The sequence below is a fragment of the Mustela erminea genome, chromosome X (assembly GCF_009829155.1).
Source record: "Mustela erminea isolate mMusErm1 chromosome X, mMusErm1.Pri, whole genome shotgun sequence".
Classification (NCBI taxonomy): domain Eukaryota; kingdom Metazoa; phylum Chordata; class Mammalia; order Carnivora; family Mustelidae; genus Mustela; species Mustela erminea.
In genome coordinates this window covers 44919395-44943617 of record NC_045635.1, presented here as the reverse complement: position 1 = coordinate 44943617, position 24223 = coordinate 44919395, and the positions used below count along the sequence as shown (strand labels likewise).

Below are 24223 nucleotides of genomic sequence, written 5' to 3'. Positions count from 1 at the left end.
TTGCATGGAGCACTGGGTGTAGTGCAAAAACAATGAATACTGTTACGCTGAAAAGAAATAAAAATAAATAAATAAATAAATAAATGTGCAGTGAAATAATTTCCAGTTGTAAATATTAATTTCAATTTGTTTCCACCTAAATCAAATCTAAGTATGTCCTTAAAATACGGCCATTCTAAATGCACTGCCATACAGTCCCTAGTATATTGTGTTTATTTATGACACAAGTAACTTTGGAAATAAAGTGATACAAATTAACAAAACACTATAGATTTCTACGAGGGGGTAAATTTCACCTGATATTTTAAATTCCATGCAAACTATAGTAATGTAGAGTTTATCCAATGCATATGCATGTATGAGTTTGTATGTACTCTGAGAACAATGGCGATTTCAAGTGGTGAGTTATAAAAAATTTCAAAATACCTAAAACATAGAAATTGAAACTCTAGAGCCAATTCAGTAAATTAATCTTTAGAAGACAGCTTAATGTGATTTTTTCAATTAGTGAAGTTCGTTTTTATCATAATTTATCATTTAAAAAATACAAATTTACAACCTGATGATTGTAGAGAAAATTTGCATTACTTTTGACAAAGTCAGTTACCATAACTATAAAAAGCATTTTGGTTAACTCAACATTCTATGACCAGTTGTAAGTACTAAGTCCTGGGACTTGCTTTTTTTTAATAACTCCCAGAGATTGCTTTAATCCAAGTATGCATCTCTTCAGGGCTATCAGCTTGCACACAGAAAGTTCAAAACAATGTTACACTTTTGAAGAGTTTGTCCCTCATCATTACATTGCTCTGTCTACATTCCTGTACTTCATGATCTTCTTTAAGTGGTATTACCAAAGAGTTTCCTTTTCCAGTTTAGCTTTGAAGTGGCCTATTGTTTTTTCATCTAATTGAAAAAAAAAATCTTCTTTTCCAGTTTCTTCATCACCATTCCTTGCTTAACACAATATCCAGCATTGATAATTGCACTATCTGAAGGAGGTTTAGGAGTAAAGAAGACGGCTTCATGACCACATCAAATTATTTGTTAATACTTTCACCATATTTATTTAGTTCTTACAGAGTTAGAGTAATGATGGGTATACCACCAATGCCAGTTTTCCAAGACGCTTGCTTCTTCCTACATTCACCTTGTTGACTTAGTTTATCAGAATGATGCTGTGAGGGAGGAGTCAAGATGGCGGAGAAGTAGCAGGCTGAGACTACTTCAGCTAGCCCGAGATCAGCTAGATAGCTTATCTAAAGATTGCAAATACCTGAAAATCCATCGGCAGATCGAAGAGAAGAAGAACAGCAATTCTGGAAACAGAAAAACAACCACTTTCTGAAAGGTAGGACCCGCGGAGAAGTGAATCCAAAGCTACGGGAAGATAGACCCCGGGGGGAGGGGCCGGCTCCTGGCAAGCTGCGGAGCAAGGGCACACAAAATCAGGACTTTTAAAAGTCTGTTCCGCTGAGGGACATCGCTCCAGAGGCTAAACCGGGGCGAAGCCCACGCGGGGTCAGCGTGGCCTCAGGTCCCGCAGGGTCACAGAAGGATCGGGGGTGTCTGAGTGTCGCAGAGCTTGCGGGTATTGGAATGGGAAAGCCGGCTACAGAGACAGAGCCGACAGTAAGCTCACAACTCGGTGTTACCTTGAAACGGTCGCAGGCTCGGTGAGCTCGGAGCGCGGCCGGAGGTCGGGCAGACGGGAGTAACTGGGCGCTGATCTCTGAGGGCGCACTGAGGAGTGGGGCCCTGGGCTCTCGGATCCTCTGGGCCGGAGACCAGGAGGCCGCCATTTGTATTCCCGTCCTCCGGAACTCTACGGAAAGCGCCCAGGGAACAAAAGCTCCTGAAAGCAAACCCGAGCGGATTACTCACCGCGGCCAAAGACACTTGAGAATCACTACAACAGGTCCCTCCCCTAGAAGATCAACAAGAAATCCAGCCGAGACCAAGTTCCCCTACCAAGGAGTGCGGTTTCAATACCAAGGAGAGCAGAATTCCAGAGGAGGAGAAAGCAAAGCACGGAACTCATGGCTTTTTCCCGGTGATTTTTTTTAGTCTTGCAGTTAATTTAATTTTTTTCTTTTTCATTTTTTCTTTTTTTTTCTCGCCTTCCGGTTAAATTTTTTTTTAACTTTTACCTTTTTCTTTTTTAACGTTTTTTAACTAGTTTATCTAATATATATATATTTCTTTTTTATATTTTTCTTATTTGTTTTCTTTTTTTTTAAATTCTTTTCTTTTCTTTTTTCTTTTTTTTTTCCTTCTTCCTTTTTGAACCTCTTTTTATCCCCTTTCTCCCGCCTCACGATTTGGGATTTCGTCTAATTTGGTTAAAGCATATTTTCCTGGGGATTGTTGCCACCCTTTTAGTATTTTACTTGCTCCTTCATATACTCTTATCTGGACAAAATGACAAGATGGAAAAATTCAACACACAAAAAAGAACAAGAGGCAGTACCGAAGGCTAGGGACCTAATCAATACAGTCATTGGTAATATGTCAGATCTAGAGTTCAGAATGACAATTCTCAAGGTTCTAGCCGGGCTCGAAAAAGGCATGGAAGATATTAGAGAAACCCTCTCGAGAGATATCAAAGCCCTTTCTGGAGAAATAAAAGAACTAAAATCTAATCAAGTTGAAATAAAAAAAGCTATTAATGAGGTGCAATCAAAAATGGAGGCTCTCACTGCTAGGAGAAATGAGGTAGAAGAAAGAATTAGTGATATAGTAGACCAAATGACAGAGAATAAAGAAGCTGAGCAAAAGAGGGACAAACAGCTACTGGACCACGAGGGGAGAATTCGAGAGATAAGTGACACCATAAGACGAAACAACATTAGAATAATTGGGATTCCAGAAGAAGAAGAAAGAGAGAGGGGAGCAGAAGGTATACTGGAGAGAATTATTGGGGAGAGTTTCCCCAATATGGCAAAGGCAATGAGCATCAAAATTCAGGAGGTTCAGAGAACGCCCCTCAAAATCAATAAGAATAGGCCCACACCCCGTCACCTAATAGTAAAACTTACAAGTCTCAGTGACAAAGAGAAAATCCTGAAAGCAGCCCGGGAAAAGAAGTCTGTAACATACAATGGTAAAAATATTAGATTGGCAGCTGACTTATCCACAGAGACCTGGCAGGCCAGAAAGAGCTGGCATGATATTTTCAGAGCACTAAACGAGAAAAACATGCAGCCAAGAATACTATATCCAGCTAGGCTATCATTGAAAATAGAAGGAGAGATTAAAAGCTTCCAGGACAAACAAAAACTGAAAGAATTTGCAAACACCAAACCAGCTCTACAGGAAATGTTGAAAGGGGTCCTCTAAGCAAAGAGAGAGCCTACAAGTGGTAGATCAGAAAGGAACAGAGACCATACACAGTAACAGTCAACTTACAGGCAATACAATTGCACTAAATTCATATCTCTCAATAGTTACCCTGAATGTTAATGGGCTAAATGCCCCTGTCAAAAGACACAGGGTATCAAAATGGATAAAAAAACAAAACCCATCTATATGTTGCCTCCAAGAAACTCATTTTAAGCCCGAAGACACCTCCAGATTTAAAGTGAGGGGGTGGAAAAGAATTTACCATGCCAATGGACATCAGAAGAAAGCAGGAGTGGCAATCCTTATATCAGATCAATTAGATTTTAAGCCAAAGACTATAATAAGAGATGAGGAAGGACACTATATCATACTCAAAGGGTCTGTCCAACAAGAAGATTTAACAGTTTTAAATATCTATGCCCCCAACATGGGAGCAGCCAACTATATAAACCAATTAATAACAAAATCAAAGAAACACATAAACAATAATACAATAATAGTAGGGGACTTTAACGCTCCCCTCACTGAAATGGACATTCATCCAAGCAAAAGATCAGCAAGGAAATAAAGGCCTTAAACGACACATTGGACCAGATGGACATCACAGATATATTCAGAACATTTCATCCCAAAGCAACAGAATACACATTCTTCTCTAGTGCACATGGAACATTCTCCAGAATAGATCACATCCTCGGTCCTAAATCAGGACTCAACCCGTATCAAAAGATTGGGATCATTCCCTGCATATTTTCAGACCACAATGCTCTAAAGCTAGAACTCAACCACGAAAGGAAATTTGGAAAGAACCCAAATACATGGAGACTAAACAGCATCCTTCTAAAGAATGAATGGGTCAACCGGGAAATTAAATAAGAATTGAAAAAAATCATGGAAACAAATGATAATGAAAATACAACGGTTCAAAATCTGTGGGACACAACAAAGGCAGTCCTGAGAGGAAAATATATAGCGGTACAAGCCTTTCTCAAGAAACAAGAAAGGTCTCAGGTACACAACCTAACCCTACACCTAAAGGAGCTGGAGAAAGAACAAGAAAGAAACCCTAAGCCCAGCAGGAGAAGAGAAATCATAAAGATCAGAGCAGAAATCAATGAAATAGAAACCAAAAAAACAATAGAACAAGTCAACGAAACTATGAGCTGGTTCTTTGAAAGAATTAATAAAATTGATAAACCTCTGGCCCGACTTATCAAAAAGAAAAGAGAAAGGACCCAAATCAATAAAATCATGAATGAAAGAGGAGAGATCACAACTAACACCAAAGAAATACAAACTATTATAAGAACATACTATGAGGAACTCTACGCCAATAAATTTGACAATCTGAAAGAAATGGATGCATTCCTAGAAACATATAAACTACCACAACTGAACCAGGAAGAAATAGAAAGCCTGAACAGACCCATAACCAGTAAGGAGATTGAAACAGTCATCAAAAATCTCCAAACAAACAAAAGCCCAGGGCCAGACAGCTTCCCGGGGGAATTCTACCAAACATTTAAAGAAGAACTAATTCCTATTATCCTGAAACTGTTCCAAAAAGTAGAAATGGAAGGAAAACTTCCAAACTCATTTTATGAGGCCAGCATCACCTTGATCCCCAAACCAGACAAGGATCCCATCAAAAAAGAGAGCTATAGACCAATATCCTTGATGAACACAGATGCGAAAATACTCAACAAAATACTAGCCAATAGGATTCAACAATAATTAAAAGGATTATTCACCACGACCAAGTGGGATTTATTCCAGGGCTGCAAGGTTGGTTCAACATCCGCAAATCAGTCAATGTGATACAACACATCAATAAAAGAAAGAACAAGAACCATATGATACTCTCAATAGATGCTGAAAAAGCATTTGACAAAGTACAGCATCCCTTCCTGATCAAAACTCTTCAAAGTGTAGGGATAGAGGGCACATACCTCAATATCTTCAAAGCCATCTATGAAATACCCACCGCAAATATCATTCTCAATGGAGAAAAACTGAAAGCTTTTCCGCTAAGGTCAGGAACACGGCAGGGATGTCCATTATCACCACTGCTATTCAACATAGTACTAGAGGTCCTAGCCTCAGCAATCAGACAACAAAAGGAAATTAAAGGCATCCAAATCAGCAAAGAAGAAGTCAAATTATCACTCTTCGCAGATGATATGATACTATATGTGGAAAACCCAAAAGACTCCACTCCAAAACTGCTAGAACTTATACAGGAATTCAGTAAAGTGTCAGGATATAAAATCAATGCACAGAAATCAGTTGCATTTCTCTACACCAACAGCAAGACAGAAGAAAGAGAAATTAAGGAGTCAATCCCATTTACAATTGCACCCAAAACCATAAGATACCTAGGAATAAACCTAACCAAAGAGGCACAGAATCTATACTCAGAAAACTATAAAGTACTCATGAAAGAAATTGAGGAAGACACAAAGAAATGGAAAAATGTTCCATGCTCCTTGATTCGAAGAATAAATATTGTGAAAATGTCTATGCTACCTAAAGCAATCTACACATTTAATGCAATTCCTATCAAAGTACCATCCATCTTTTTCAAAGAAATGGAACAAATAATTCTAAAATTTATATGGAACCAGAAAAGACCTCGAATAGCCAAAGGGATATTGAAAAAGAAAGCCAAAGTTGGTGGCATCACAATTCCAGACTTCAAGCTCTATTACAAAGCTGTCATCATCAAGACAGCATGGTACTGGCACAAAAACAGACACATAGATCAATGGAACAGAATAGAGAGCCCAGAAATAGACCCTCAACACTACAGTCAACTAATATTTGACAAAGCAGGAAAGAATGTCCAATGGAAAAAAGAGAGCCTCTTCAATAAATGGTGCTGGGAAAATTGGACAGCCACATGCAGAAAAATGAAATTGGACCATTTCCTTACACCACACACAAAAATAGACTCAAAATGGATGAAAGACCTCAATGTGTGAAAGGAATCCATCAAAATCCTTGAGGAGAACACAGGCAGCAACTTCTTCGACCTCAGCCGCAGCACCATCTTCCTAGGAACAACGCCAAAGGCAAGGGAAGCAAGGGCAAAAATGAACTATTGGGATTTCATCAAGATCAAAAGCTTTTGCACAGCAAAGGAAACAGTTAACAAAATCAAAAGACGACTGACAGAATGGGAGAAGATATTTGCAAACGACATATCAGATAAAGGACTAGTGTCCAGAATCTATAAAGAACTTAGCAGACTCAACACCCAAAGAACAAATAATCCAATCAAGAAATGGGCAGAGGACATGAACAGACATTTCCGCAAAGAAGACATCCAGATGGCCAATAGAAACATGAAAAAGTGCTCCATATCACTCCACATCAGGGAAATACAAATCAAAACCACCATGAGATATCACCTCACACCAGTCAGAATGGCTAAAATCAACAAGTCAGGAAATGACAGAGGCTGGCGAGGATGCGGAGAAAGGGGAACCCTCCTACACTGTTGGTGGGAATGCAAGCTGGTGTAGCCACTCTGGAAAACAGCCTGGAGGTTCCTCAAAATGTTGAAAATAGAACTGCCCTATGACCCAGCAATTGCACTACTGGGTATTTACCCTAAAGATACAAACGTAGTGATCCAAAGGGGCACGTGCACCCGAATGTTTATAGCAGCAATGTCCACAATAGCCAAACTATGGAAAGAACCTAGATGTCCATCAACAGATGAATGGATAAAGAAGAAGTGGTATATATACACAATGGAATACTATGCAGCCATCAAAAGAAATGAAATCTTGCCATTTGCGACAACATGGATGGAACTAGAGCGTATCATGCTTAGCGAAATAAGTCAAGGAGAGAAAGACAACTATCATATGATCTCCCTGATATGAGGAAGTGGAGACGCAACATGGGGAGGTTAAGAGGGTGGAGAAGAATAAATGAAACAAGATGGGATTGGGAGGGAGACAAACCATAAGTGACTCTTAATCTCACAAAACAAACTGAGGGTTGCTGGGGGGAGGGGATGGGAGAAGGGGGAGGGGTTATGGACATTGGGGATGGTATGTGCTTTGGTGAGTGCTGTGAAGTGTGCAATCCTGGTGATTCACAGACCTGTACCCCTGGGGATAAAAATATATGTTTATAAAAAATAAAAAATTATAAAAAATAAATAAAAAATAAAAATAAACTATAAAAAAAGAATGATGCTGTGAATCTGACTGCTTTGTTACTGTAATTTTTATAGCTTAGTTCATCAGATTTACTCATTCCACTAGATTCTGCTTGTAAGGAAATACTTCCTCATCCCTGTATTCATGACAAGAAAGAATTCAGCCTTTGGTTTTATATTACTTGCATCACTACCTTTGAAATGTGGATAAGATTAATGACTCAGGGGCACCTGTGTGGCTCAGTGGGTTAAGCCTCTGCCTTCGGCTCAGGTCATGATCCCAGGGTCCTGGGATTGAGCCCCACATCGGGCTCTCTGCTCAGCAGGGAGCCTGCTTCCTCTTCTCTCTCTCTGCATGCCTCTCTGCCTACTTGTGATCTTTCTCTGTCAAATAAAAAAAATTAAAAAAATAGATTAGTGGCTCCAATATATCATGATCCAGAAGGTAGGTTCTGTCGATTACCCATGTACCATACAAAACAATCTTCTCTGAACAGAGGAAGATGGTGGTGGAGTAGGAGGTCACTTCATTCCATGAACACAGCTAGATAACTATCAAATCATCCTAAATACCCCAGAAATAAACCTGAAAAATGACAGAAAAAATTCCACACCTACAGATAGAGAAGAGTCTACATTACAGAAGGTAGAAAGTATGGAGACCCATTTTAGGGGAGAAATGTATTGTGGGTGCAGCAGAGAGGAGGAAGCCCTAGTTGTGGAGTGGGCAAGAGAAAGAGAGTGTTCACACAAAGAGAATATTTCCCCAAAGTCATTGTCTTGGAAAATAAGAAGGGCTGAAATTTATGAGTTCTTACAACAAGCAGAACTTAAAGTCCGGAGTTTCATCTTTCTTAAAAGATTTTATTTATTAATTTTCCAGAGAGAGAGAACATAAGCAGGGGGGAGCAGCAGGCAAAGGGAGAAGCAGACTCCCTGCAGAGCAGTGAGCCTGATGCAGAGCTTCATCCCAGGACCCCAGGATCATGACCTGAGCCAAAGGCAGCTGCTTAACTGACTGAGACACTCAGGTGCCCCTAAAGCCTAGAGGTCAGAAAGCTTGACTGGGATAGAACCTGAGGGCACGGTGCTGCTCCTGGAGAGAAGGGACGCAAACAACACAGGGCTAGACATCATGGAAACAGTAATCAAAGAATGCCTGGGACACACATGGGGAGATTATTTACTGATCTCATTGTGTGTCCCTGACAGGTAGTGTTTATGGAGGCAAGGGTCCAGGAAGAAAGAGCTTTCTGGCACCATTTTCCTACCCTGTCCCTCAGCATAAACACAGAGTCACCTGTGGGAAACAGTGTAGCACCAACATTGGATGCCCAACTTGCTTACACTAAGCCCCACCACCCTACACTCTGGCAGTATTACCCTTCTTAGTCACACATGCCTCAGTTCCTCCTCCAGAAGACCAGCACAAACCACTGCCCACACCACACCTTCAAACAGAGAGTTCTACAGGGCCTCAGTTCTGGTGGAGATTGTGTCAGGTCTCATTTCAAAAACAGTGCAGTGCACATGTAATTAAAAAATCACAAATGGTCTAGGACCATACACTGCCTGCAGCAGGAGAAGAGAACCTCTGCAGATGACTGGCCTGAAGGAGAGACAGAGCAGAGTGCACATAGCACAAGCCAAAGACATTCCCTGAAGTGGCAAGCCCTGGGAAAGACATAAGTCTTCCTTAAAGGCCATTAATTTCAGGAACTAGAAACATGATTGCCTTTTCTAACACAGAGAAGAGGACAGAGACCTAGACAAAATGAGAAGATGGAGGAATTTATCCCATATGAAAGAGCAAGATAAGGCCATGTTTAGAGACCTAAGTGAAACACATACAAACAACATGTCTGATAGAGAGTTTAAAGCAACAATCATAGGGATACTCACTGGGCTTGAGAAAAGAATAGAAGACATGAGGCAGACCCTTACTACAGAGATAAAATGTTAAAAAAGAATTAATCAGAGATGAAGAGTGCAGTAAATGAGATTGGAAACAGGCTTGATGCAAGAACAGCAGGCTAGAAGAAGCAGAGGAACAAACAAGTGACCTAGAAGACAAAATAATGAAGCTAAACAAAAGAGAGAAAGAGGAATTATGCAACGTGAGAATAGACATAAGGAATTCAGTGACTCCGCCAAAGTTAATAACATTTGTATTATAGAAGTCCCAGAAGAAGAAGAGAGAAAAGGGGGGGGCAGAAAACATATTTAAGGAAATAATAGCTGAAAACTTCCCTAATCTGGGGAAGGAAATAGGCATCCAGGTACAACATGCATAGAGAACCCCCATCAGAATCAACAAAAGCAGGCCAACACCAACACATATTGTAATTAAATTTGCAAAATATAGTGATAAAGAAAAAAAAAATCTTAAATGTAGCAGGACAGAAGTAGTCCTTAACTTACAAGGGAAGACCCATAAAGTTAGCTTCAGATATCTCCACAGAAACTTGGCAAGCCAGAAGACACTGGCACGATATATTCAAAGTGCTGAATGGGAAAAATCTGCATGCAAGAACACTCTATCCAGCAGGGCTATCATTCAGAATAGAAGGAGAAATAAAGAGTTTCCCAGACAAACAAAAACAAAGGGAGTTCATGAGCAGCAAGCCAGCCCTGCAAGAAATATTAAAGGGAGCTCTTTGAGTGGGAAAGACAGACCAAAAGTGACAAAGACAAGAAAGGATCAGAGAAATCTTGGGAAACAATGACAAAACAATAATAAAATGGCACTAAATACATATCTATCAATAATAACTTTGAAAGCAAATGGACGAAACGCTCCAATCAAAAGATATAGGGTATAGGGAGCCTGGGTGGCTCAGTGGGTTAAGCCGCTGCCTCTGGCTCGGGTCATGATCTTGGGGTCCTGGAATCGAGTCCTGCGTCAGGCTCTCTGCTCAGCGGGGAGCCTGCTTCCCTCTATCTCCCTCTCTGCCTGCCTTTCCATCTGCTTGTGATCTCTCTCTGTCAAATAAATAAATAAAATCTTAAAAAAAAAAGATATAGGGTATTATACTGATTTAAAAAAAAAAAAGACCCACTTGTATGCTCCCTATGAGAGACTCCTTTCAGACCTTTAGGCAAATTTCAGGTTTGTCTTTAGACAAATGCAGATTGAAAGTGAGGGGATGGCCACTTGGGTGGCTCAGTCAGGTATATGTCTACCTTTGGCTCAGGTCATGACCTCACATCCTGGCCTTTGTTTGGTGGGAAGTCTGCTCCTCCGGCCTAATCTCCCTCATTCTCTCTGTTTCAAATAAATAAATAAAATCATTTTTTAAATAGTGGGGGCATAGAGAACCATCTATCACATTAACGGACAACAAAAGAAAGCTGGAGTAGCCATACTTACATCAGACAAACTATATTTTAAACCAAAGATGCTAACAAGAGATGAAGAAGGTTACCTTATCAAAATAAAGGAGACAAAACAACAAGGAGACCTAACAACTGTAAATATTCATGCACCCAACATGGGAGCACCCAAATATGTAAAACAATTAATGACAAACACAAAGAAATAATTGATAAGTTAAAAATAACAGGGGAGAAAAAACTATTCCCTGAGTTTTTAATAAGAAACTCTACGTTTTCAGTTGACACATTATACAGCTGTACCTCTGTGGTAGAGAAGTTCACAGATTCAGATTGCATAGTCGCTAAGTGTGTGTTATTGCTTTTTATTTTCTGTTCTTGCCTTTAACAAAAAGAAATAATTGACTTTGTGATACATACTTTCATAGTATAAAATTCAAAAGTTTCAGAACAGTCAGTTAACAGTATGCCTCTCACCTCAACTGTGGAAACATCCATTTCCCTTCCCCATAGACAAACACTCTCTTCCACCAGATTCTTATATCTCCTTCCTTGCAGAGTTACATATGTGTATATATGTGTATATATAAACATTTACATGTATTTTAACCAGTCCCCTTTTTATACAAATGGTTCAATATCAAACAGCTTTTGGGACCTGCATTTTTTTTTCATTTTTATTGTATCTTCGAGATATTTCTGTGTGACCCTAATAAGGACAAAAATTAGAGAGTGCTTTATTAATTTAAACGTCATCATACCAAGTGAAGTACACGTCCTCATTTCTTGTTGAGGAAACTAAAGCACATAGAATTTAAGTAATTTGCCCAGTGTTAATAGGACTGAAAGTAGGAAGGACCAGGACTGGAGTCATGCAATGCAGTTTCAGAATGTACACTTAGCTATTCAGCTAAATAACATTCTACTTAAAAAAATAGCTGCATGGTGTCCTTATACATGGATGTGTTCTCTCTTTTTTTTTTTTTTTAGCAAGTCTGCTACTGATTGGCACTGATTTATCAATCATTCTAATGTTATTACAGACAATGCTGCATTGAATAAGCTTATATATAACTTCTTTCCACGCACACCCAAATGAATCCAATACATAAATTCATTGAAGTAAGACTTCTGGATCAAAGGGTAAATGAACACATAATTTTGACAGATATTACTTAATTGCCTTCTCAACAAGCTATATCAATTTAGATGGATACTAACAACCCAGTCACATTTCCCTTTTCCGACAGCCTCACGAAAAGGTGTGTTTCAAATGATTGTATATTTGGCAACATGGTAGAAAATAGATGGTATCATACTGTAATTAAAATACACATTTCTCTTATTATGTGTGATCTGGGCATTTTGAAAATGCATAGAGGTGCCCCTTTCTCCAAATCTTCTCCAATATTTCTTGTTTCTTCCCTTGTCAATCTTTGCCATTCTAACTGGTGTAAGGTGGTATCTCAAAGTGGTTTTGATTTGAATTTCCCTGATGGCTAAAGATGATGAACATTTTGTCATGTGTCCATTAGCCATTTGTATGTCTTCTTTGGGGAACTATCTGTTCATGTCTTCTGTCCATTTTGTGACTTGATTATCAGTCTTTTGGGTGTTGAATTTGAGGAGTTCTTCAGAGATCTTGGGTAACAGCCTTTTGTTTGTAGTGGCATTTGCAAATATCTTCTTCCATTCCATGGGTTGTCTCTTTGTTTTGTTGACTGTTCCCTTTGACTGTACAGAAGCTTTTGGTCTTGATGAAGTCCCAAAAATTCATTTTTGCTTTTGTTTTGCTTGCCTTTGGAGATGTGTCTTGAAAGAAATTGCTGTGGCTGATGTGGAAGAGGTTACTGCCTATGTTCTCCTCTAGGATTTTGATGAAATCCTCTCTCACATTGAGGTCTTTCATCCATTTCGAGTTTATCTTTGTGTATGGTATAAGAGAATGGTTGAGTTTCATTCTTCTGTATATAGCTGTCCAATTTTCCCAACACCATTTATTGAAGAAACTGTTTTTCCACTGGATATTTCTTCCTGCTTTGTCAAAGATTAGTTGACCATAGAATTGAGGGTCCATATCTGGGCTCTCTATTCTGTTCCATTGGTCCATGTGTCTGTTTTTGTGCCAGCACCATGCTGTCTTGGTGATCACAGCTTTGTAATATAGCTTGAAATCAGGCAATGTGATGCCTCCAGCTTTGTTTTTCTTTTTCAGTATTTCCTTGGCAAGTTGGGGTCTTTTCTGGTTCCATCCAAATTTTGGAAAGAACCTTAAGCAGGCTCCATACTCAGAGTGGAGCCTGACACAGGGCTGGATCTCACGACCCTGAGATCATGACCTGAGCCAAAATCAAGAGGCAGACACTTAACTGACTGAGCCACACAGGTGCCCCAATCTCTTAATTATAGAGAACAAACCAATCATTACCAGAGCGGAGGGGGGTGGGGGGATGGGTTAAATACGTGATGGGGATTAAGGAGTGCACTTGTCCTGATGAGCATCAGGTGATGTATGGAATTCTTCAATCCCTGTACTGTACCCCTGAAAATAATAAAACACTGTATGTTAAAAAAATATATAAATAAATATATCATCCCACATGCAAACAAAAAGACATTCTCTATGGATTAGATGTGCCATAGACCAGGCTAAATCATGTGGACATGCATGAGTTCATCAGGGATGTAGAACACTTTCACTAAGGAAAGTCAGTTCAGAGTGTGGCAGTAAATATCTTGTACAGTAGTATAAATGACAGTGCTTGGTACAGTTTGTCCTTTTACATGTTGACCCTTCAACATTTACAAATCATTTGATATAGATCTGTTTTGGGAATACAGCATGCAGTTGAGTTTGCTTTGTAATTCAATGAGAAAAAAAGTGTTATCGATCCCTGACAGTAGAGTGTCGAAGTTCCCAACTATAACTGTGGAGTTGTCTATCACTCCCTTCAGCCCTATCAGGTTTTTGTTTCATGTATTTAGTGGTTTGCATGTGACTACGTACATGTTTAGGCTTGTTACAATTTCTTGCTAGATTATATATATATATATATATATATATATATATATATATATATATTCCTGAGTGTCGTAATTATGGCTTTGAAGAAGACATTCCCTAATACTGATAGAGGTGCTCCTGTTAAATAATTAGCATTAGCATGACATATTTGTCCATCAACTTACCTTTAACCTACCTGTGTAGTTGTGTTTGAAATGCATTTCCTGTAGACTGAATATGTTTGGTTCACTTTTCTTTCTTTTTTTCTAAGAATTTTTTATTTATTTGTCAGAGAGAGCACGCGCACAAGAAGCAGGCTCCCCCCTGAGCAAGGAACCCAACGCTGGACTTGATACCAGGACCCTGGGATTGTGACCTGAGCTGAAGGCAGACGCTTAACCAACTGAGCCACACAGGCGTCCGGGGGTACTTTTCTCACATCAGTGCTGCCCATCTCTTTCACTGGTGTGCTAGACAGTTGATAGTAAATATCCATACATAATGGCTTCATTCTAACATTCCAATATTTGAATTTTGTTGTTCTTTTTCTCCTTAAGTTTCATTTTTTGCTCTCCTTGGGCTACCAGAATGTTTGAGAGATCCATTTTGATTCCTTCAGAATGTTTTTGAGTATATCAGTTTGTATCTTTTTTTAGTGGTTGCTCTAAGTATTGTGCATGTGTAACCACTGTCTATAGGCACTGATGTTTTATAACATTGCATAAAGTTACACTTCCATTTAGGTCCACTCACCCTTCTAACTTGGAAATTCTAAATATTCTAAATATTGGTCTCAAATATTTCCCTTACATGCTCTGAGCATCAAAACAGATGTTCTAATTTTTGCTTCATCCATCACACATGATTTAACAAGCTCCTGCAAAAAAGGAAAGTTTTAATTTACCCCTCTTTTTATCCAACACATTTGCTTTTTATTTTCTGAAGCACCAAGCATTCTGCAGTTATTCTTTAGCAGCTCTTTTCGTAGGGGATGAGTGTAGGTAAGAGAACATCAAGACATTGTATGAGGGTATATCTGCAAATGAAAAATTATTGTCCATTTCCTTCTTTTGAGTATGCCCTTATTCCCCTTGATACATGAAGGACAGTATTTGGTATATAAAATCTAGAATCATCAGTTCTTTTTTCTTAACTAAAAAATATTGCCCAAGGTCACAAATGTTCAGTTATAAGATGAATAAGTTCTGGGAATCTATACTCAATAACAGTGTATTGTACACTTGAAATTGGTTAGGATGTGTTAACTAATTTAATAATGGTAATCTTATCACTATTTATATGAATATTAATTCATCAGTGTACATTACAAGTCCCCCCACGAAAAAGAAAGTGGGGGCATAGAGAACCATCTATCACATTAACGGACAACAAAAGAAAGCTGGAGTAGCCATACTTACATCAGACAAACTAGATTTTAAACCAAAGATGCTAACAAGAGATGAAGAAGGTTACCTTATCAAAATAAAGGAGACAAAACAACAAGGAGACCTAACAACTGTAAATATTCATGCACCCAACATGGGAGCACCCAAATACGTAAAACGATTAATGACAAACACAAAAGAAATAATTGATAAGTCAACAATAACAGTAGAGGACTTTAAAACACCACGTAGACAGCATTGAAACACAGCATCAACAAGAAAACAATGGCTTTGGATGACACTGGACCAGACTGACTTTTTTTTGTCTTGATAGAAAAGTACTGGAGCACCTGGGTGGTTCAGTCAGTTAAGTGTCTGCCTTTGGTTAAGGTCATGATATCGGGATCCTGGGGTTGAGTCCTGCGTCAGCTCCCTGCTCAGTGGGGAGTCTGCTTCTCTCTCTTTCTACCCCTCTGCCCTCTGTTCCTGCTCTTTTATGCCTTGCTCTCTCTCTCTCTTAAGTACATGAATGAAATCTTAAAAAAAATAGAAAAAGAAAAATACGGAAAGGTTTTAATTCTCTGAATACCAAGAGTTAATACTTTATCACTACCCTTTGAAAATAGGGTACTTGGGAGCAATTTTGAAGTTTTCAAAATCAGTATGAAGCTTATGAAATCCAACATCACTTTCACAGACTGCAAAATGACTTCCTTATAAAAGAGGAGCAGTCAGGCTTCGGGTGGGTCTGTCACTGTCCTCAGCTACGTTTCTGTTGGGCACAGAGTCCGGGGGCCTTCCCGCTCCTTCCATGGGGGCCTTGGTTCGTGACACTTTATTTCATGTGTCCCTTGAAAAGCCCTTTCTGATGTTCCCTATCCATGTAGTCCCGTAAGGGTGATACCTTCCTCTCAGCCTGAACGCGTTTATTGGAGTGTACGTGAAATAAAGAGCCATCCCCCGCAAGATGAACTTCTGATTCTCTGTGGCAGTTTCCTGGCAGACATGCAGGTTGAGAACATCCGTTCCTGCGTCCACAGCTATGCAGGCTGTGGCTGGTGGGTGCAATAGCGTACTTCATTCTGGGACATGTACTTGAAAAACTGCTGCTTTCGCATTCCATGACAGGTACAAAAGGACCCGGTGTCCCATGATTTGGTTTCCACTGGGAGGGTAAGAGTCAAAGCAGTAACCTTTCAGTCGTTTGTTCCAGAACATCCCAAAGGAGGTAGGCTTGTGGTCGGGCCCGTGCGATTCTGGGTACATGTTCTCCAAGAACACCTGAAACCCTTCCACCGGAGTTTTGCATGGAGCTGCCTCCTCTCTGTTACATCCCCAAAGGGCTCCACAGGGGCAGGGGGCTGTGATGGTCGTAGAGCTCTTTAAATTCATCCATCCACATGTCAGCTGTTCGGATGGTGCTGGCCCACAGCCTTGTTGCAGGAGTAGGGTTGAATATACTTAAAAAAAAAAAAAACTGACTATCCGGCCAGCCTGGAGATAACTGCAACTCCTGCAACATAGTAGCAATGTGGTTTTTGAAAGTAAAGCCTACATTTTGAAACAGTTTGAGGCTTACAGAATTACCAGGAAGAGAGTAAGACAGTTCTCATATACCCCCACAATCACATCTCCTCTATTATTATCATTTTATGGTAATGTGGCACATTGTAACAAACTGATATTGAGATGCTATCATTAACCGAGGACTATACTTTATTCGGACTCTCTCAGCTTTTCTCTAATGTTGTTTTTGTGCTCCAAGATCCCATGCAGGGTACAACCTCATCTTTAGTACTCTTAGTATCTTCTTAGGCTTCCTGTGGCTGTGACAGTTCTGTCGATTTCTGTGAGTTTTATGCCCCTGACAGTTTAAAATTTTTATCAACACTCCGAAGTTCTTTAGCTTACTGTTAGCACGGTCTGTCTTTCTCCATCCCTTTACTTAAGCCTATCGGAATCACTGTACTGAAAGTAGGGGCTTGCGGACAATACATACTGCTGCAGTTGTAAAATTCACTGCGACTTTTGATTGCTATTTAGAGACCATTCCCATTTAAAGTGGATTCTGAAATACTTGCACTGATATCAACCATGCGTGTAGCTCTTTTCTATTCGTTACAAGAGGCTTACTTCCCTGCTTTCTCTGGTTTTAATTGAGCATTTTACATAAAGGCAGTTTTTTCGTTCACTTCTTAGTGTACCAATTATAGGTGCTTAAAAACATTTTAGATATTTCCTTGGAGGGTGCATTTCACTTCAAACTAATGTAAGGGCACCTTCAAATGACACTCTTGACAAACCGAGCAGGTAACTTACACTGTTTCTGCCCATTTTTCCATGACGGCCATTCTTTTCACTTACTCCTGTGCTATACTCACTGGCTACGTTATGACTCTCATTATTTGGCATTTATCAAGAATAAGATAAATTTTATTATTTAAACAAGTTACTTTTGGGTGCCTGGGTGGCTCACTTGGTTAAGCATCTGCCTTTGGCTCAGGTCATGATCCCGGAGTCCTGGGGTCCAGTCCCACATTGCATCGCATCTCCTTGCATCTGACTCCCTGCTCAGTGGGGAGTCTGCTTCTCCCTCTCCTCACTGTTCCTGCTCTCTCTCACGAACTCTGTCTCTCCCTCTCTCTCTCTCTTCTCTCTCAAATAAGTAAATTTTTAAAAAATAACATAAATTAACAGGTTACTTTTCGACCTATTAAGAAAAATTAACTTTGTTTACCTTCATGTGTTTCTTCCCTGAGGCACTCCCTTTCTTATGTAAATCCAAATTTCTGACCTTCATCATTTCTCTTCTTCCTGAGTAAAATCTTTCCATTTCTTGCAGGATAGGTCTAATGGTGACAGTTCCCTTCATTTTTCTTTGTCTGAGAGAAGAAGTCTTTATGGACGCTTCTTTACCAAATAGTTTTAACCAGGTATATAAGGATGCTAGGTTGGTGAATTATTTTTTCCTTTGGCACACGAAAAATGTCCCCTAATTCTCTTCTGCTTGCATGATCACTCACACGACTTCACTGTAATTTTCCTCTTGTTCCTCTATGGGTTTTGTTCTTGGTGTTCTTGGTGTGTGCGTGTGCGTGTGCGTGTGAGTGTGCGTGTGTGCGTGTGTGTCTTGGTCTGGCTTTCTTCCAGATTTCTTATTTATCTTTTCTTTTATTCACATTTATAGGCCACGAGGTAGCTTGCTGTCCTGTGAGCTTTCTGGGTATCTGATTCAGTGCCTATCAGTAATTTGGAAATTTCACAGTCATCATTTCTCAAATAGCTTTTCTGCTCCTTTTCCCATTACTTCCACTTCTGGCATTTCAATTATGTCTACGTCATGTATTTTGAAATTGTTCCACAGTTTTGGGATGTTCTACTCTGCATTTTTTCATGTTTTTTTTGTTTGTTTGTTTTTTGTTTTTCTTCTATTTGCGGATCACTTTGGGAAGTCCTTGTTGGCCATTCTTCAAGGTCACTGATTCTCTACTTGGGCAGGTCACAACTCCTGAGAACCCCATCAAAGACCCCCTTTTTCACAGCTATTGCCATAGCATGAATTCTGGCATTCCCTTTTTATTCTCTTTCACAGTTTCCACCTATCTACCTCCATTACCTATCTATTATTGCCTGTTGTCTACTTATCCCATTAGAAATCTGAACATATTTATCATAGTTGTTTATCTTCCCTGTCTTTTTTTTTTTAAATAAAATTTTATTTTCCAAAATGTACAGTTGGTGGATCTTGTTCATGCATCTTCACCAGCAGCTGGGCCATCTCCACCCTTGGTGTTTCTGGTGTAAATTACTTGAGCTCTGTGCTTTGAAACCAGTTTAATAAGTCCTTTACTAAGGAGCTCCTGAAGGGCTGCCCTGGCCAGGGAACCTTGAATCTTCAGTCTCTCCGAGACAACAGCTGGAGTTATAAGCTTATAGTTGGGAACTTCTTTACAGAGTTTGTCATATGTCGCTTTGTCAAACAAGACCAAATTATTCAGCTTGTCCCGAACTTTGCCTTTGGACCGCTTCTTCTTTTTGGCCTTGCCCCCAGATTTGTTCACTGGGTCTTTGTCTTTTTTGGCCGATTTTCCGGCATCCTTCTTCTTCTTGTCATCCTTGGGCGGCATAGCGAAGCTGGGAGAGGAGCGTCCACCCCTGCAGCCTCACTAAGATGTCGGACAAAAAGGCTGTCTTCCCTGTCTGATCACTCTAGCTGCTGTGTCATATCTGAATTGGATCTATATTGCTTCGACTGTTCGTTCTTTCTGGAACTCAGATGATTCAAATGTTAGCCCATTGGCTTTCATCCCACAGCTCCCAAACTCGGTCCGTGTTTGTTTGCTTGTTGTACCGTTTTCCTTAACAACATTTTCATTCCTGAACAACAGCATAGTCTGACCTGTCCTCAAGTTCACTGATTTCATCTTCTGTCATCTACAGTCTACAGTGGATCCCCGCCAGCAGTTTTTTATTTTCTTTATGATATTTTTAAATATTTAATTTCCATTTGGCATGTTTCATATTATTTCTGTAACTTGGCAGAGGTTTGCTATCTTTTTTTTTAACTTCATAGTAATCCATAATTACTCCTTCAAGAAATTTTATATTGGCTACTTTAAAATCTTTGCAAGCGAGTCCTAACATCGGATTCATCTCTGTTGTTGTCGGGGTTTGCCTTTTCTCATTTAAGTTTTGACTTCCCTGGCTCTACGTCTGAAGAACAATTTTTTATCCTGACTTGCACAGTTTGGATAGTCTATGAAAAGACTCCTGATCCTTTCATAGTAAGTTGCCCTGTTTTAAGGTTCGGCCTGCCTGTTCTGGCCTACTTTGGGGGGGATGCAGTTCCACTGTCACTTCATTTCGTGAGCTTTTGCAAAGCATTCCTGAGCCACATTGTTCTGAGTCCACCTGATTTTCTGATGGGTGACTGCCAGACATGCCCGTGGTAGCAGAAAATGCTTCCATGGGCCGTGGGATGTCATTAGGTGGGGGTGTGGGATTCAGGGCCTAAAGGATACAGAACATTCTCGCCTGGCCTGTGTTTCAGCCACCCAGTACCACTGGCCTTCCTATTCTATATCTACCAGTACACCCAAGGGAGGGGGTCATCTACCATGACACCTGCTGCTGCTGGTGGAGGGCTAGGAGCTGCAGGCCTGGGTATTTCTCCACCACTGGGTGGAGTGTGGAGGCACCCCAAAACTGGATCGCCTTCTGGTACGAATGCCAGGCCCAGTTGCTTTCTGCCAATGAGTGGAGGAACTGCAGGCGCCTGGCCAGGATGTTTTGCTGGGCAGAATGACGGGAGCCACCATATACAGTTGGAACCTTTCTGTTGGCTGGAGTAGAGAGAGATGCTCGCCTTGGATCCCCTTCTGCCATTGAAAGGACACCTAGGAGACATGAAGACTACTGGAGTCACCTGAGCAGGTGGTGAGGCAAAACTGTGGTGGTCTTGAGAAGTGCACAGGTGGGTCAGGCCTCTGAGAATCAGCTATAGTTGCTGCTTTGGGAAGGTGGATCCTGCTGTTTCCTTCATTTGGAGGGGCAGAGTGGATGCACCTGCCCCGCAGGCCAGGCCTAGCTCTTGCAAATGCTGCAGGTAGTTCCCTTGGTGCTTCTCTTGTGTGTCCATCTCTCCTTTATGTCACAGTTGAGCTTCCATTTTTCCTGATGTTCACCCATTAAAAGCAGACCCTGGGTTTTTTTTTTTTTTCTTTGTTGGTTTTGTTTTCTGTTTTTTGTTTTTTGGGTTTTTTTTTTTTTCCTGTGTCTGTGTACTTTATTTCTTTCTCCTCTCTTCCTGTGTTTTTCTAGGAGTGTTGGTGTTTCTTTGATGCCCATCATTGAAACTCGATTTAATTCTAGACAGTGGTAGGGGCACAGGGGTGGCTCACGTGGTTAAGCATCTGTTTTGGGCTTGGGTCATGATCTCTGGGTCCTGGGATAGAGCCCTGCCTTGGGCTCCCAGCTCAGTGGGGTGTCTGCTTCTCCCTCTCCTTCTCCCTCTCCCCTTGTGCATGTTCTCTCTCTCTCTCCCTCTCTCTCTTTCTCTGTCTCTCTCTCTGTATCTCTCTGTCTCCAATGAATAAATACGATCTTTTAAAGAAAGAAAACAATGGTCAGGGAATTCACCATGGCATAGATATTCAAATCCTTAGGTCCTTAGGTAGAACACGTTTTCCTTTCCACCGGTTACACTCTTTTTGTGATAATTGGTTGAAATATTTCCAAGGAATTCATTTGAATTTAGAGGGCAGAAGCAGAAAGAAGCGAGTCTCCGCTATCATCCCCGCAAATCAACATTCTTGTTGGTATTTTTCTAAGTACAGCTCTTTGCAATGTTCCTAATCTGTCCTTGGACATTCTTTACTAATGTCTAGCTATGATCAAAGATCCGGTTAGAATACCCTTCTCTCTCTTTCCATGCCTCTATGTTTGCCTTAAAAATGTTAGCTTTATTTACAGCTCTTTCACTTGATTTGTTAGTCTTATGAACATTTGGCTCTCAATAGCGGTCTATTTGCCTCAGGTTTTCTATCGTTATTGACGGAGTTCGTACGATACCAGATTCATTAAAGCAGAGTCCTTAGAATAAATGTCCCTGACTTAGCACGTGCTTCCAATTTTTTGCCTATTGCTTTTATACTTGAATGACAGATTTGATTGCAGAAAAAAATTGTTAGGTCACACATTCTTCCTTGATGATTTTGTAGCTGTTGCTTTGTCAAAATGTGTGTTTCAGACCTCAGCATTCTACTAATACCTGGTAGGACAAGCTCCTGAAATTAATATTCTTTTGGAACATATTTCAGAGCAGGATTTGTGTATTTATTTTAGACAAAAAAAAAAACAGACGTAAAATTCATGGAGGGGTCATTTCCACTTCCACCTATGGTCGTGATGAAAGAGCCCGTTTCAGTCCTATTATCTCACAGACAAAAACAAAAGTCTGGATAAAGGGGGGAAGATAGCCAACATTGCCTGAAGGCATCAGAGAGCTTCTTCTCTGCCCAGCACATCCAGGTAGAGGAAATCTGGAGAACAGAGAATCTCTGCAGGGGGATGCAGCAATCCTGTGCTACTTTTCTCCCCTCAGGGAAGTGCTGAAGGCCACAGTGCCCTGAGTGACAGGGCATCATTCTATAGACAAAGAACCCACCAAGTGAGAGAAGACAGCAGCTCCTCAGAAAACTCATGGGGCTAGGGAACAAAACTCAAGAGTCCGACTTACAAAGCAGTCAGTATTTGAGAAGTCGAGGCCTTAGGAAGAAGAAAGGCAGACAGACCTGAGACCTGTACTGGGTGATTTTCTCCCTGGAGGCATTCCTCCATACGTAAGCTGCACAGGACCTGAGACTAGGAAGTTGAACAGACAGCTGTTCAAAGCCTCAACAGGTATCTCAGCAGTCCCAGGGTGGAGGGAAGTAAAAAGAGGCGTGCCTGCAGAACTCACCGGAAAGAGGGCCCCCAGAAAACACCCCAGACTGTCAGTGGGGACCCCTGAAGGGCTACCTACCATCCGGGGCAGGGGGAACCTGAGGTGGTGCAAACTTTATAAAAAGCCCGGAGCACCCTTGGAGCTCAGCCCCTGGCTGGATTGATGTCATGGCCCCTACCCTGGGTGCCTGCCAGGGAGAAGGTAAAACTTCTACGGAGGGAGACACATCCTCCAGGAGCACTCAGCTTTTCCGTAAACAATGCCTGGCACTTAATTAAACCACCAGACTCATCAAAAACCAGATGAAGAGAAAGAGGAAGAGATAAACACCCCCAGAATACCCCAATAGTATACTTATCGGACACGGACTGTGAAATAATTAGGATTAATATGTTCAAGAATATGGATGACAAACGTGAGGTTTTATCAGGACACTAGAATTTATTTTTTTTTTAAGATTTTATTTATTTATTTGACAGAGATTACAAGTAGGCAGAGAGAGACGGGCAGAGAGGGAGAGAGGAGGAAGCAGGCTCCCCGCTGAGCAGAGAGCCCGATGCGGGGCTCGATCCCAGGACCCTGAGATCATGACCTGAGCCGAAGGCAGAGGCTTAACCCACTGAGCCACCCAGGCGCCCCAGGACACTAGAATTTCTAAATTAAACGGATACACTGAAAAATGGAAAACTAAAAACTACCATCACTGACATCATGCATTGCACATTTGAGGTAACAGCATACCAGAACCGGCAGAATGGAGGGGGAAGACAGGGGAAACTTCAGGGAAAGGGCAGTCAGAAGGCTGACAGGCGCACGGGTTTGTCCATGGGATCGCAGAGACACAACTTGTGCATAGAAGGAGCAGGGCAGATGATGATTTCAGCAGCAGCTAATACCTATGCAGCCCTTGCGGGGTACCGGACACTGCCTGGGCTCTGCCATCATTATTCAGAGACAGACTTAGGTAGGTACCCCTTCTGGAAGGCTGCCTCTGGCCCTCGGGAGACACTTCCGCCTCCTGATCAAAAGCCCTAAAATGTTTTTATTGTGGCAAAAACATATTTAGGGTGTGAAACGGTCACTGTAATCGTTTGAAGTATACAATTCAGAGGCACTAATTAGGTTCACAATCTTGTGCAACTATGACCACTCTTGCCAAGCCGTTTACTACTGCAAACAGAAACTCTGTGCACATTGAACAATGACTCCCCCTCTACTCTTCCCACCTAGTCCCTGGTATCCTCTACTCTACGTTCAGTCTCTCTGGTTTTGCCTCCTTTTTAGACATTGAACCATCCGTCAAATCCTAAGGGACGTGTCCTTTTGTGTCTGGGTTGCTTTGCTTAGCATAATGTTTGCAAGCCTAACGGTCTTATGTAGCATGTAACCTAAAGACACTGTTCAAGTTAGAAATACAAGGTTTCCATTTTCTTTTCAGTTGGCAAGAAAAATGTGGAACCAACCTTTGGGATCCCACTGTATTCACTGCATGCCTTGTCGGCCAGACCTCAGATATTTTAGGGGTGAGTTTAGGCAATGACCAA

At 40.9% G+C, this 24223-nt stretch overlaps 1 protein-coding gene and 2 pseudogenes across 1 annotated transcript; all 3 read right to left on the bottom strand.

Annotated features, from left to right (window-relative positions):
* Positions 1-686: 686 nt before the first annotated feature.
* On the bottom strand, positions 687-16048 carry LOC116582255 (annotated as a pseudogene).
* A 22-nt stretch (positions 16049-16070) lies between these two features.
* Positions 16071-16757, bottom strand: LOC116582253 (annotated as a pseudogene).
* Positions 16758-18937: 2180 nt separating this feature from the next.
* On the bottom strand, positions 18938-19425 carry LOC116582525 (40S ribosomal protein S25-like). The gene has a single exon (XM_032330014.1). The coding sequence runs from the start codon at positions 19360-19362 to the stop codon at positions 18985-18987; it is 378 nt and encodes a 125-aa protein (XP_032185905.1). The 5' UTR covers positions 19363-19425; the 3' UTR covers positions 18938-18984.
* Positions 19426-24223: the final 4798 nt, after the last annotated feature.

Bases quoted from the DNA above. Each gene is read 5' to 3' on its own strand.
- LOC116582525 (XM_032330014.1), bottom strand. From the start codon at position 19,362: ATGCCGCCCAAGGATGACAAGAAGAAGAAGGATGCCGGAAAATCGGCC.